Source organism: Macaca nemestrina, chromosome 7, assembly GCF_043159975.1.
Source record: "Macaca nemestrina isolate mMacNem1 chromosome 7, mMacNem.hap1, whole genome shotgun sequence".
Taxonomy (NCBI): domain Eukaryota; kingdom Metazoa; phylum Chordata; class Mammalia; order Primates; family Cercopithecidae; genus Macaca; species Macaca nemestrina.
The window spans coordinates 37,436,389-37,452,054 of record NC_092131.1 but is presented as its reverse complement, the minus strand read 5'-3'; the positions used below and the strand labels follow the sequence as shown (position 1 = coordinate 37,452,054).

Genomic DNA, 15,666 nt, shown 5'->3' with positions numbered 1-15,666 from the left:
AAATATACACATTAGCAAAATATAATGTCTTATTGAGGAATAAATATTTTTTAAAAGTATGTGCATGCCTTTAGAGATGTATTTTAAAACACTATTGAAGCACAAAAAAGAACTGAGGAAATTGAGATATGTATCATATTGGTGATTAAAACAAGTTGAATTCTAGTCAAAATCCCAAGGTAATATTTCATAGGATAGACAAATGTACTCAAACTACCTGAGGTGATGGATATGTTAATTAAGTTGATTGTGCTAATCATTTCATAATGTATACATATATCAAAACATCAGGCCGAGTGTGGTGGCTCACACTTGTAATCCCAGCACTTTGTGAGGCTGAGGCAGGTGTATCACTTGAGGCCAGGAGTTTCAGACCAGCCTGGGCAACAGGGCAAAACCCCATCTCTACAAAAGTAAAAAAAAAAAAAAAAAAATTACCCAGGTGTGGTGGTGCATGCCTGTTGTCCCAGCTATTTGGGAGGCTCAGGTGGGAGGATCGCTTGAGCATGGGAGGTGGAGGCTGCAGTGAGCCAAAATCACACCACTGCACTCCAGCCTGGGCAACAGAGCAAGACTCTGTCTCAAAAAAAAATACATTGTATACCCTAAATACATGCAATTTTTTAAATCATGCCCAAAAAAACTGAAGAAAATTTAAAAATATTAAAATTATATATTTGAAAGAGTAAAACATTAAGTAAAAACCAAACAAATTGAAAAGAAAATCAAGACAAGGGGATTGGCATCTATACCAATTATATATTAAGATTTATTTTTAATGTATAATAATTAAAACAATTTGGAATTGATATAGAAACAGACAAACATACATCAAGATTTAAAATGCAGGCCGGGTGCGGTGCCTCATGCCTGTAATCCCAGCAGTTCGGGAGGCTGAGGCAGGCGGCTTGCTTGAGTCCAAAAGTTCAAGACCAGCCTGGGCAACATGATGAAACTCCATCTCTACTAAAAATACAAAAAATTGGCCGGGTGTGGTGGCACATGCTTGCTGTCCAAGTTACTCAGGAGGCTGAGGTGGGAGGATCATTTGAACCCAGAAGGTAGAGGCTGTGGTGAGCTAAGATCTCACCACTGCATTCCAGCCTGGGCAACAGAGCGAGACTCTATCTCAAAAAAAAAGGAAAAAAAAAAGATTTAAAACCCTAGAAATAGTCATGTATATATATACACACACATATAAAATCAGGGTTTGGCAAAATTGGCTTTCCATATGGAAAAATACAATTCTATCTGTACATCACAGAGACACAACATATTTCAAAAAGAATAAAGACCTAAATATGAAAAAAAAAAAAACCTCCTCTTAAACTACTAGAAAAATAAGAGAATGTCTTTATGATCTGAGGGTAGAAAAATATTTCTTGCTGGGCATGGTGGCTCACGCCTATAATCCCAGCACTTTGGGAGGCCGAGGGGGGCAGATCACAAGGTCAGGAGATTGAGACCATCCTGGCCAACATGGTGAAACCCTGTCTCTACTAAAATACAAAAAATTAGCTGGGCATGGTGGTGCGTGCCTGTAGTCCCAGATACTCAGGAGGCTGAGGCAGAGGAATTGCTTGAACCTAGGAGGCGGAGGTTGCAGTGAGCTGAGATTGCGCCACTGCACTCCAGTCTGGCAACAGAGTGAGACTCCATCTAAAAAAAAAAAAAAAAAAAAAAAAATTCTTGTCTAAGAATCTTTTTTAAAAAGTTCAGTGTTAGAGAAAATAAATACGACTACTTAACAAATTTTAAATTCTGTCACCATAAACAAAGTAGAGGATATTTTTAAATTTGGTGAAAAAGCATAGATAGTATAAAATAGAACAGTCTGGGTACTATGAAAATCTATAACGATAACAAAAATAATACAAATTATGGACATCTACATGTCCATCAAAATTACGTATTATTTTGTAATGTATGTCTAAAGAAAAGAGTCTGGAATCTTGCCAAATAAGCTGATAAAGTTTCCTCTTGACAGGCGGACAGTAAAATGGGATTACAATTCTATCTACAAAATTTTAATGTCTCACAAAATGAATGTTCATGTCTTTACTTCTGGTATAATAATAATTAAAAAAAAAATAACAGGGAAGACAGAGAGGAGCAGGGTAAGGAAGGTAAAGAACAGAAGGAAGAAGAAAGGGAAGCCAGAGGAGAAAAAGGTAAAATAGGACAAGGAGAAAGAAAGCAGAGGGTGAAAGGCAGAAGGAAGTGAATTAACTGAAACAAAAAATCAAATATTGCTTCTCACTTATGAGTGGGAGCTAAACAATGGGTACACATGGACATAAAGATGGAAACAATAACTCACCAGGGTCTCCAAAACAGAGGAGGATGGAAGTGGGATGAGTTGAAAAGTTACCTATCAGGTATAATGTTCACTAATGGGTACACTAGTAGCCCAATCCCCATCAGTATGAGATATACCCATGTAACAAACATACACATGGACCTCCTGAATCTAAAATAAAATAAAAACTTTTTAAAAAGAAGTTCATGTGAGAATCTAAGAGCCAAGGCTCTTGAGAGGTAGAAAGGAAGGTTTTTTGTTTTTTTGTTTTGTTTAGTTTTGGTCACTTAGCCACCTATACCCATGTCCAAAGTCAGTGGTTTCCCTATTCTGTCAGTTCCTGTCTCCCCGGTCTCTGCATTCCTCCTGTAGCTCCAGCTGTAACCCAAGCAGGAAGGTCCAATGCTGGCACCTCTTTCTAGAATGGAGACTGATGTTGACTAAACAGCTTTAGACTAACATCCTGGACTCGATATAAAATTCTTCTTCCTCCTAGCCAGCTGTTCTTTGCACTTACATGTAAGTTTTATTTTCTCTGCTTTCTCCTGAGATTAGGGGCTAGCTTGTTCCCTAATGTTGATTAGTGGGGTTCTGCCTTGCTCTCTGTGCTTGAGTCCCCATCAAGGTTATGACACCAGTACCCTAGTCACATTAGGATTAGGACCTCTGAGGAACTAAAGACCTATGTACTTCTATCAGCTTCAGTTACATATCAACTTTGAGGAGAATTGAATGGGTGAATCCCAGTTACCTAATGATAGGCTTCCCAGAAGCCAATTCTCCATACATATCTGTAGACTTCAAGGATTACACAAGAGCACCGTGAAGCCAGAGAGTGACAAAAGGACATCATGCCTGCTAAAAACTGAAAGAATATATTCAAAATGCTATATGAGTCATTACCCAGATAGGAAAACCAAAGCATATCACTTACTTTAAAAGCAATAATTCAATATACAGAATGGTTAAACACAAAAGTGGCTAAACAAGTATTAGAGGATGAAATGTGGAAAGAAAACACTAAGATAACAAAAATGTAATAGAAGATGAGAAGCCCAGATTCCCTCTCACGGAAGGACAAGGTGTCCCGGGGGTCAGCAACCAGCCTTGAGCTTTCAGCTACTTCACCGTTTGACACAGCTGCAGCGAGTTAGCCTGCCCCCAAGAACTGGTAACAGTGACTCTACTTCTGGTGGAGCACAAACAGCCCCTGGCACAAGGTGGGTATTCCAATGGTTAAAACTCTTATCAGTAATGACTAGGGATATGTGCCACTGAGGAAGAAATCACTAACAGATGAACCAGAGCAAGGGTTTGAGTTGTATTCATTTTCTAAACTATACAACAAATTACCACAAGCTTAGTGTCTTAAGCAAAATACATTTATTATCTCACAGTTTCCATTTGTGAGGAGTTGGGGCAGGCTTAGCTAGGTCTTTGGCTCAGGGTCCCACAGGGCTACAGTCAAGGCACTAGCTGAGCTGCATTCTCATCAAAGGCTGGACTGGGGAAAGATCTGCTTCCAAGCTCACTCAGGTTGTCGCGGGTTTCATTTTCTGGCAGTTGTAGAACTCATGGCCACTGGCTTCTTCAAAGTCAGCAACAGAAGTGTCTGCAGCTTTAAGTCTTACTTCCAGACCCTTCTTAAAAGGGATCACCTGGTCCCACCCAGAAAAATCTCCCTTTTGATTAACTTAAAGTCAATTAGTTAAGGGCCTTAATGACATCTGTAAATTTCCCGCATTTGCTATAGCCTGGTTAGAAGCAAGTTACATGTCTCACTCAAGCTTGAGGGGAGAAGAATACATAAAGGCAGATACCAGGGGGATGGGATGCAAGGGGGACATCTTAGAATTCTGCCCACCACAAGAGGTAAGGAGGAAATCGGAGCTAGAAGAATAAAAGCATTGAAGAGTGATTGCTAAGTGCCTTTGATACTACAGCAAGATAGTGAACAGCTGATGGCAATTACAATCCAGGCATGAATGTCAGTATCCTCTCTGACGGCATACAAAGTGACCCTCATTTCCTTCCAGGAGAAGATAAAGAAATCCAAGTGGCTGAACCTAAAAAAAAAAAAAAAGTTAAATGCCCAACCAAGGGAGCGCTGTAATCAGGACCTTGGTGGAGAAAACCTGAGACTCTGACACACAGGATGGGAACATCTGACTAGATCCCTTGAACACTCACGCTCCATATATTCATCCACAGGAGTGATTCACCCCTGTATAGTGAAAGAGAATGCAGAGGCCACTCCACCATGAGGCAATAGATGTATTTTGCAGAGTCTTCCCCCACCTCCTCTTTTGGCCACTAGACATAAAGCTAGGATTGAGTCACAGCATAATCAACTGGAAAAGTGCTCAGCATGCTCAGAGAAAAGGCACTACATTCTGAGATGCATAATCAAATGGCAAACATTAAGTTGGAAAGGGAAAAAAGTTCACTCTCCCAAGATAGAGGATTTTACACCTTGGCAAGGACCCTAGGGCATGGTGCAAATTTGTTCCTGGGATGGCTTCTAGAAGCATGGAAAAAGTAATGCTCATACAGTGAAGTTGAAATGCCAGAACTGCCATAATGAATGATTATGGGATTAAAAGGTTCATGGAAATGGGCATGCTGAAATGGAATTATACATGGCCTTCAGATGATAATGTTCCATAGGAATGTCCAGAAAATATACAATTTACCAAAGGCATAAAGCATGTGCTAATGAGAGGAGCACTGGCATTACCAAAAGGTCCAGTATTGAGTCTTTGCAAGCCGGGCTCAGAGTAGGAGAGGGTGTTACAGAACTTTGCTCACTGATAGCATTGGTGATAATATGACTCTAACACCTAGAGGTCAGTAGGCAATACATAACCATCCCAAGGAATAAAAATAAGAAGTTGCAATTGTCATAAAGACTGGCAAGGTCAGAATGGCAGCCAAGACCTAAGGAGATGGTAGTAGAAGGATTCTAGAATCCTTAAGGGCAAAATAGATAGGCAGCGAAGAAGGATACTTACTTTATGCCAATAGAAGAAGCCAAAGATAGATGACTGGGAAGCAAAAAGCAGTTGACTCCCCAAAAGTTAATCACTTTCCCAGTTTGTGAACTTCAACTTCTTTCAAACGTGGAACTCAATCCCTGATGACATGGACAGAGCCTTGGGCCCAGGATGCTATAAAATCATGGCAAATATAAAAATAATAATGATTCCTCCAGACCTTTACCAAAGGGAACTATGGCCACATACATAGCTGTGCATAAGGAAGGGGGAATATCTATACATTTCGAGGACTACTGAACACAGGGACTGAGTTGACATTAATGTCCAAGTACTCAAAACATTTTGAAGACCTTCCTGTTAGAATGAAGACATATATGAGGACCAGGTAATAAATAAAGTCTTAGCAACACTCTGACTTTCAGTGGATTACTGGTCTTGTGGACACAGAGCTATGATAATTCTTCCACCCTCTGTCATAATATAGTATAGTGAGAGGACTGTCTGGATATCCCACAGAACATCACATTGATCGAGTACATTGATAACATTATGTTGATCAAGCCAGGTGTACAAGAGGTGGTAATGACATTGAAGGCCTTGGTAAAACACATGAGCTCAGAGAATGGAAGATAAGCTCTGTGAAGAATAATAAATTGTAATCAAAGACATGCTGTGTCAGTAAAATTTTTAGTTTTCTAAGAGCCAGGAATATGCTGGGTTATCCCTTCCAAAGTAAGGCCAAATTATTCCTTTCTCCATCTCCTATCATGAAGAAGAAAACACAATGCCTGGGGATTGCTTTGGTTCCTAGAGGCAGCAAATTTGATACCTAGGACCACAACTCTGGTCCTTATATTTGGTAACATATAATGATGTCATCTTTGAGTGGAAACCATAGAAGGAAAGAGCTCTGCACCAGGTCCAGGTTGTGATGCAAACAGCCTTCCACTGGGGTCATACCCTCTAGTAGACCCTATGATGTTGAAAGTATCTGTGACAGAAAAGGATGTTGGGTGGAGTTTGTGGTAAGCCCCAGAGAAAGAATCACAGTGTATGCCTCTGGGATTCTGAAGTAGAGGCATGCCATCAGCCAACTGACAATAAAGACCAAGCTGATCCACTAATCTGCCATAATTTCTAGAAGAACACATAGAGGGAAATTGACTACAATTGGTCATTATCATCCTGGAAGGGCCAGTGGTTCATTCTTACAGTAATAGACACATATTCTTGATATTAATTTGCCTTATCTCACTGAGGTAAGGCAGTGAGCCTCAGTGAGCACCAATATCCAAAGACATTGGGAGTATTTGACCCACTGGTCTGGTGTTTCCATATAATATCATATCAGATCAAGGTACCACTTTACAGTGAAGAAGTTTTGCAAGGGGGCCAAAGAACATGGTACATACTGGCTGTATATCAGACAACATAATCTAGGAGCTGCCAGCATAATAAAGCATTGGAAATATCTACTGATGGTACAACTGAGCTAAAGCTGAAGTGCTTGTTCAGAGGCAATATACTACTATTCCCCAGAATGAATTGTGTGCACTGAATTACAGATCTTTACATGGGTCTGGGAACCAAGGCCTGGAAACAGGAGTAGCCCCACTTACTGTCACTCACAGTGACTCACTGGAGTGGTTTGTGCTTCTTGCCTACTGCAACTCTGGACTCTGCAGCCCAAAGGTCCTGGTCCCCAGTGGGACATATTTTCACCAGGGCAAAGCTAGAGTCCCAATAAATTATAAGCTTAAGCTGCCACTAGAACTCACTGTGTCCTGGCACCAACTAAGAAGATGATCACATTGTTGACAGAAGTGATTGACCCTAATCATCAGGAGAAGGCAGGGCCTCTGTTACAAGATGGAAACATAAGGATGTATGCATAGAACCCAGGTAATCTCCTTAGGTGCCTATTGGTACTCCCCAGCCTGATTGTCAGTATAAACGGACAGGTTCAGCAATCATAGCCTGAGAAGGGCATGATGACCCAGTGCTCAGGTCTTTTGGAGATAAATACCTGGGTCATAACATACAGTCAAGGAAACTAGAATGGACAGTGGAGGAGTGAGACAGTAAGTATCCATTTCAGCCTCAATCCCAAATGCTGCAGAGGGACTATGGTTTATCCCATTAACTTCCCTCTTCTAAGGTTCCCCACAGAAAGGGATGTCCACCATAATCCTGGAGGTGTTGTTCCCACAATATACATCAAAAAAGTGGGTCAGAGCAGTGCAAATATTGGACTGTAGAATACACAAATATGCCTCTTGGATCCTCCTTCAAGAGAGGACTTGCTGACCACCTCCATAATTATGATCAGAAGACAGCACCCAGATGTTAGCTCTTTGGGGTCAGCCTCAGTTACAAAGAGGCATCCTACCAAGCTCATGCCCTTCTCCCACATCCAAGGGAATGAACAAACTGAAGGGATGAAGACCAGACCATTTTGGCCCAACTCGGACAAATTTGTCAAGCAACATTCAGTCCAGAGCTCACTGCCAGACTGGCCAAAGCTGCAATATACAAGTACACCTTATTTTATCACACTTCAATGTATTGTGCTTGACAGATACTCTTTTGCTTTCACTTTACAAATTGAAGGTTTGTAGCAATCTTTTGTTGAGCAAATCTGTTTGGCACCATTTTTTCAACAGCAAGTGCTTGCTTTGTGTCTCTGTGTCACATTTTGGTAATTCTCACAATATTTCAGTCTTTATTATTATTATATCTGTTATGGTGATCTGTGATCAGTCAACTTTGATGTTGCCATAATTGTTTTGGGTGCCACAAATTCCAACCACAGAAGAAGACAAACAAGCCAAAAAAAATTATGTGTATTCCAACTGCTCCACCAACTGACCATTTCCCCATCTCTTTCCCTCTCCTTGGGCCTCCATATTCCCTAAGATATAAGATGGAAATTGGACCCATTAATTTATAACCCTACCATAGCTTAAGTGTTCAAGTGAAAGGAAGAGTCTTGCATTTCTCACTTTAAATCAAAAGCTAAAAATGATTAAGCTTAATGAGAAAGGCATGTCAAAAGCCAAGCTAGGCCTCTTGTACCAAACAGCCAAAGTTGTGAATGCAAAGGACACATTCTTGAAGAAAATTAAAAGTGCTACTCCAGTGAACACACAAATGATAAGCAAGCAAAACAGCTTTACTGCTGATATACAGAATGTTTGAGTGGTCTGGATAGAAGATTAAACCAGCCACAACATTCCCTTAACTAAAAGCCTAATGCAGAGCAAGGTCCTAATTTTCATCAGTTCTATGACAGCAGAGAGAGGTAAGGAATCTGCAGAGTGAAAATTTGAAGCTAGCACAGGTTAGTTGATGAGGGTTAAGGAAGAAGCCATCTCCATAATATAAAGGTGCAAGATGAAGCAGCAAGTGCTGATGTAAAAGCTGCAGTAAGTGATCCAGAAGATCTAGCTAAGATCACTGATGAAGGTGGCTACACCAAACAACAGATTTTCAGTGTAGATGAAACAGCCTTCTATTGGAAGAAGATTAGGAGTTTCACAGCTAGAGAGGAGAAGTCAATGCCTGGCTTCAAAGCTTCAAAGGACAGGCTGACAGTTTTGTTAGCGACTAATGCAGGTGGTGAATTTAAATAGAAACCAATGCTCCTTTGCCAATCCAAAAATCTGAAGGCCCTTAAGGATGATGCTAAGTCTACTCTGCCTGTGCTCTGTCAGTGAAACAGCAAAGCCCTTGATGATAGCATATCTGTTCAGAGCATGGTTTACTGAATATTTTAAGCCCATTGTTGAGACTTACTGCTCAGAAAAAAAATGATATCTTTTCAAATATTACTGTTCACTGACAATACACCTGACTGCCCAAGAGCTCTGATGGAGATTTACAAGGAGATTAATGTTGTTTTCATGCCTGTTAACATGGATGGATGTTGATCCATTCTGCAGCCCATGGATGGAGTAATTTTGACTTTCAAGTCTTTGTATTTAAGAAATATATTTCATAAGGCTATAGCTGCCATTGATAGTAATTCCACTGATGGATCTGGGCAAATCAATGGAAACCTTTCTGGAAACGATTCACCATTCTAGATGTCATTAAGAACATTCCTGATTTACGTGAGGAGGTCAAAATATTAACATTAAAAGGAGTTTGGAAGACACTGAGTTCAACCTTCACAGATGACTTCAGCGGTGGAAAGAGCTGTAGATGTTATGGAAATAGAAAGAGAACTAGAATTAAAAGTGAAACTTGAGGATATGATGGAATTGCCATAATGTCATGATAAATCTTGAATGGATGAAGAGTTGCTTCTTATAGGTGAGCAAAGAAAATGGTTTTTTTGAAATGGAATTGATTCCTGATGAAGATGCTGTTAACAATGTTGAAATGACAACAAAGGACTTAATACATTACATAAACTTAGTTGATAAAGCAGTGGCAGAATTTGAAAGGACTGACTCAAATTTTGAAAGAAGTTCTGCTGTGGGTAAAATCCTATCAAACAGCATCACATGCTAGATAAATATTTGTGAAAGGAAGAGTCAATCGATGCAGCAAACTTAATTGTTGTCCTATTTTAAGAAATTGCCACAGTCACCCCAACCTTTAGCAACCCCCACCCGGAAGAGTCAGCGTCTGTCAACAATGAGGCAAGAACCTCCACCAGCAAAAACATATGGCTCATTAAAGGCTCAGAGGATTGTTACTATTTCTTAGCAATAAAATATTTTTAATTAAGGTATTGCATTTTTGGACATAATGCTATATATTTAACAGATTACAGTATAGTGTAAATATAACTTTTTTATGTACTGGGGAACCAAAAATTTTGTGTGACTCACTTTATTGTGGTATTCCTATTATTGTAGTGGTCTGGAACTGAACCTGTATTATGTCCCAGGTACGTCTGTACTTGTATTTCTCATCTGCACAACCAACTTCCTTGCCTTTTTTCACAGCTGTTGGTCCCTAACAAAATCTTGTACTTGAAACTCCAATTCAGTGTCTGCTTCTGGAGAACTCAACCTACAACAACAAAGTAGTTACAGAAGGCACCTAGCACTCCTAGGGCCAGGAGAACATAAGAAAGAAGTTGGGTTTACTAGAGCAGAGATGATTAAAGAACATTCCCTGCAGAGCAAGGACCCAGACCTCTAAAGACGGCACAGTGAACAGCTGCTCCTGCTTCAAGAACTCAGAGGACCACAACCCTGCTCACTCCAAGGCTGCAACTTGGACCCCTGAGGAGGTCAGTGTCCAACTGCTGCTGGTATTTCTAAGAAAAAATGAGGGTGGTTCTAAAAGTGACAACAGAACTGGAATCTGAAACCAAATATGATTACCAGAGTGAACGGGTCCAGCCAAAATAATGGTGACACTCATGGTAAGCACACAGGAAAGAAAGCTCCCTTCTTCCTTCATCATCACTCCAGGCTACTTCTACTGCCCCCTTTGGCACAGCTAAATGTGCCAAACAGAAATGAGGTGTGTACAGGCACATCCTGAACATTATGTAGTACAGCAAAAAAAAAAAAAAAAAAAAAAAGAGAGAGAGAGAGAGAAGGGTTAAAACAGAGGGACAAGAGCTTGAAACTATCTTTTCTGTGCCTTTGCTCAGGAAACATAAAGACACAACTTCTGGGAAAAGGAATCTTTAATATTGCTTAAGACACTGTAGAGTAAGAATATGCTAGGAATCCTTTGCTGTGATAGATAATGCTTGTGATCCTGACATGAAATGTCCATGACGTTTTATTTAAACAGTGAGACATGCATTCATATTTTTCTATTAAGAAACATTAGATATTAAAAATGAAATATGAAGCTTAGTCTCCTTCTTTTTCCCATTTCTCTTATCCTTCTTTATCTTCTTTACTTTTTGTGCGTTTCTTTAAAAGCACACGTAAGCAAAATAAAAAAGCAACCAAAAGAAGAAGGCACAATAGTGACAGGTAACCCAACTTTCCCATCATATTTAATCCTTCCATGTTGTTCTTAGGAGGTGGGCCACTATCAGCACTACCTCCATAGCCTTTGTCCTTGCAGTAGGGGGGTGCCCATTCACGGTTGCAGTGACAGTGTTGTTTGTTGTTGCAGACTCCCCTCATGTTGCAGGTCTTAGGCTGACAGACTTGTGACAGACGAACCATACTGGCACACTTCTTACGGATGCAGATCTTTTCTGGACCACATACTGTGCCATCTTTTACCTCACCAATATCAGGTATAGCCATCCCTAAGTGATAATCAGTGCCCCAGCAAGTGGTGTCATTGAGGTGAAACTGCTGTACTGTGGAATGCTCTAGCAGATTGGGAATTACTTCTACATTTTCACACTGAACCCTCCCACACAGGATATCAGGGGACCAACATTTTACATATGTTGTACCTACAATACCACAGTGACCAAAACGGTTTCCTTGGGTGTTGATTTCTTGGTAGCAACTCTGAGATGCACTCCTTGCATCTTGGCCAAAAATCTCTTTACACTGTGTATCATGGTTATTACATGTCTTTTCATAGCAGAAGGCATTCACATTACAGGAGATCCCATCCTGCACATACACATCATCTGGGCATTGATGGGATGTCCCATTGCACCACTCTGGAAGGTCACATTCACCAACTTTTTGTCTACATAAAGTTCCCGATGGCAGAAATTTGCAGTCTTTGCAACACATTCCAAAAGCACAAGCAGCCCCAGGACGTAGAGTACAGTTTAACAGACAACAGGGATCTTTTGCACACTGCTGTATGGTTCCACAGTCACATTCCTCTCCTTCTTCAACAACTAGATTCCCACAGTACTTCAGTCTAAATATATTCCCTGGATATGGAGGAGGTTGAATACATAATCCACTACTGATAGTATTGTCCCAATATTGGGCATAACTGCAGTTGCTAAATTTAGTTGTTAACTTTCTATAGGCATGCATTATGCACCACCGTAGCTCACACACACACCACTGGGTGTCATGTTGCATACCCAAATTGTGACCAAGCTCATGGCCCAAGGTAACTGCAAAAATGACCAACTTCTCATCTTCAAAAACATCAACTCCACTATTAAAAGGATTCAGGCATATTCCTTTAACGTAGGCAACACCAAGCGTCGTGCCTTGTGTGTCTTTTATGAAAAGATGTGCAACATCATGTTGTAATCGATTATTAAGGTTATAATTCTTCCAAACAGAAAATTCCACTAAAACATTATCTATGTCTCCATTGGTAGGAAGTGGATTTGATGCAGTCCATATATCAATTCCAGTCAAAATTATATCAACCTCCAAAGGATGATAGAAGGAATCCACTATATTGACAACATTAAATACTTCATGCTGCACTGTTGATGCATTACTTTGAGAGAAATGATATCTAACATTATCCACGACCACCACCAGCTCAACAAACCGCCGATGGGTCCACCAGCCCACAAAAGAACTTTGCTTCAGAGTGAAATTATATGACAATTGCAACTCCAACTGGCGTGCTATTTTCTCTTCTGTTAACCCACATCTCATAGGTGGAAACTGTGTATCATCACTGTCTATCTTATGTACTAGGTGTTCAAATGTGGCAGAAATACTAATTGGCTTGATTTCATAAACAAGGTCATTTATCTGTAGCATTCCAAGAAAGCCCCCAGAACAGGTACTAAGGGCAACCAAGGACTCAGGGACCTCCTCCACATAACCATGGTAGTAGCAGTCATCCTGGATGAAGGGCTGATCCTGGAGCAGGGCATGCTGCTCCGTGTAGGTGAACACAGGGAGGTGTGCGGCAAACAACAGCTTCTTTACCCTCATGTGGACAATGTATCTCTGTCCCCCCAACCGCAGGCTATAGGAGAGCCATCCAGGAGCCTTTGCACCTCTGCCCCTGCCGATCACCTTCAAAGGGATCACCACTTCTGGAGAAGTGAAACGCTGGGAGGGCCTGGCCTGAGAGTGGCCAAAAACAGACAAAAACATCCCAAACCAGAGCAGCAGAAGAGCGACTCTGATGTACACCAGGGGCTCACCCACTGCCATTATGAAGCTGTCATTATGGAGCCATCTGTCTAGAGCAGAAGAGGACAAGGTGTGAGGCACTGGTGGTCTGGCTCCTCCCTCTGAGCTGTTCAGGGTGCATGGCTGACCTTTAGGGATCTGGGGATCTGTGTCCTGGTGGAGCTGGACCATCAGAGTTGCAGTGCTGAAAATAAAAACCGAAAGAGCCAGGATGGGGTGGGTGGGATAGAAAGGGAGAAAAAGAGAGAGAAAAAAGGCAAGGTGATTCCTGCATTTGGACCATATTTGAAGCAATAAAATACATAGGATTCTCTTAATACATATGGCCAAGAAGATTTCCAGATGGGGGAGATTGCACATAGGTGAGTTATTTTCAAATTTTCATGATGGATACCTAAAGAGTCATTATATACTGTTCTTTAAACATGTAAAATGGCAAGACATTTTCCATTTTATTTTAATGTATGTATTTCTTTTATTATTTCTTTATTTTACAGATGGGGTTCTGCTCTGTTGCCCAGGCTGTAGTGCAGTGACACAATCATAGCACATTGCAGCCTCAAATTCCTGGACTCAAAAGATCCTCCCACCTTAGCCTCCAAGTAGCTAGAACTGCAGGCATGCACTGCAACACCCAGCTAATTTTTCTTTTTGATTTTTTTTGGGGGGTAGAGATGGAGTCTCACTATGTTACCCAAGTGGGTCTCAAACTCCTGGTCTCAAGTGATCTTCCTGTCTCAGCCTTCCAAAGTACTGGGATTACAGGCATGAGCTGTCACACCAGGCAAAATTGTTCATTTTAAAGACATTGTATTCTGACACAAATCTTTCTTCCAACCAAAAACCTACTGGCAACCTCACATTCAATAAGCATATGGACAACACATTCAAAATCCACCATTTTGTGTTCCTTTATTCGTGTAGTTTGCTCCATCTCCCCTCTCCTATCCCAGACATTTTATGTATACCTAATTCTGCTCTAAATTGGTAGTCAAAAAAGCCCCACTAAAAGGGCTTATTAGTATTGAGAGACCTCCTCCAATCAAGACTTTTAAACTTTATAATATATTCTTATCTGCAGAAAAGCCCTGGGCATTCCAAGGAAGGAAGGCATGTGATGGGGTAACAGGGAGTGGGGCAGCTGTTTTGGGGCAGGGCACAGAGCCAACTAGCATCATGATCTCTATCATAAGAGGCTCCTCCTGGTCATGTCAATACAGATTTGATTCTATTTTTCACATGGCTGATGAGTTACCTGGATTGATTTCAATCTCAATGTTCCAAAGAAAGCCTACACAGAGGAGCTTAAGCCTAGAGTCCGTTCATTGTAATGTTCAGAAGACCACAATTTGAGTAGACTTAAAAACCTCATCACTGTTGAAAAAAAGTTTGGCTCAAGTAAAAGCTAACTTTGCTCGGTTCCTGACTTTCACTTAAAAATGTTGTTAATGATTTACTCAATATTTGAAATCAAAACATTAAAACAAATTTGGAGACACGTTGTTAACATATACTGGCGGCCTCAATATTCTAAGAGCACAAATGAACATGTGCAACATCCTTAGCATTATGATGTCAAGAAAACCTGCATCCCTCCGTGTAGGTGTCCAGAACTAATGGATGGCCACCAGATGCCACAAGAGGAAATCAGGATCACTGGATGAGACCTCTTAGGGCAAGTATATCTGATACAGGTGAAATCCCAATTTAGATTTCCTCTCCATAGCTCTCCTCATAATATTCTTGGTATGTGTCATAGAGTTTGGAATATTAAGATGGAAATGGGTGAACTGAGAGAGGATCATGAAAGAAAAAGCCTTGTAGAGAAGATAAAACCTGTATTATGTATAGTCAGAAATATGATGAGGTTATAATACAAAAGTTTATTCCAAAGAATCTGTGATAGGCCAGTCCTTGTCATCAATGCATTACTCCAAAGACAAGTCTTAAAGGAACATTGCCTTCCCATTAATTTTGTGAACGGGTGTATTCTGAAGGCCTTTCCTCTAATATTACTGGGATTTCAACCACTGTGAGAATCTTCCTCTGCATCAGTAATTAACTCTTTCTTCTAATTCCAGTAACAATTTAAAACGCATCAACACCTGTCTTATGATCTCTCCCCTCACTCACAGTGACAGCCTAATTTCGTGTTTCTCAGACTCAGGTCACAAACTGTAAATCAATTTAGTGGGCCACAACCAAAGGAAACACAATTGTGTAGAAAATATCAGAGGGTTTTACACAGATGCTTACCAAGAGCTTCACACACTGTAACGAAAGTTTATATTTAATTTTCTGTGTCTGTGTTTGTATCTGCATACTCCCATGCTCACTGAGTCTCAATGTAAACTAAGCTAAATTT

The 15,666-nt window shown here is 40.6% G+C and overlaps 1 protein-coding gene across 7 annotated transcripts in view; it reads right to left on the bottom strand.

The window, feature by feature from the left end:
• Positions 1 to 744: 744 nt before the first annotated feature.
• LOC105494320 (disintegrin and metalloproteinase domain-containing protein 20) overlaps positions 745 to 15,666 on the bottom strand; it is a 47,785-nt gene continuing 32,863 nt past the window's right edge. For 4 of the 7 annotated variants that reach the window (XM_011762652.3, XM_011762649.3, XM_011762650.3 and 1 more), the window contains exon 2: positions 10,327 to 13,485. In XM_011762652.3, the coding sequence (XP_011760954.2) occupies positions 11,145 to 13,472 (2,328 nt within the window). In that variant the 5' untranslated portion in view covers positions 13,473 to 13,485 and the 3' untranslated portion in view covers positions 10,327 to 11,144. The other 3 variants (XR_011625772.1, XR_011625771.1, XR_011625773.1) reach the window with 3 other exon arrangements.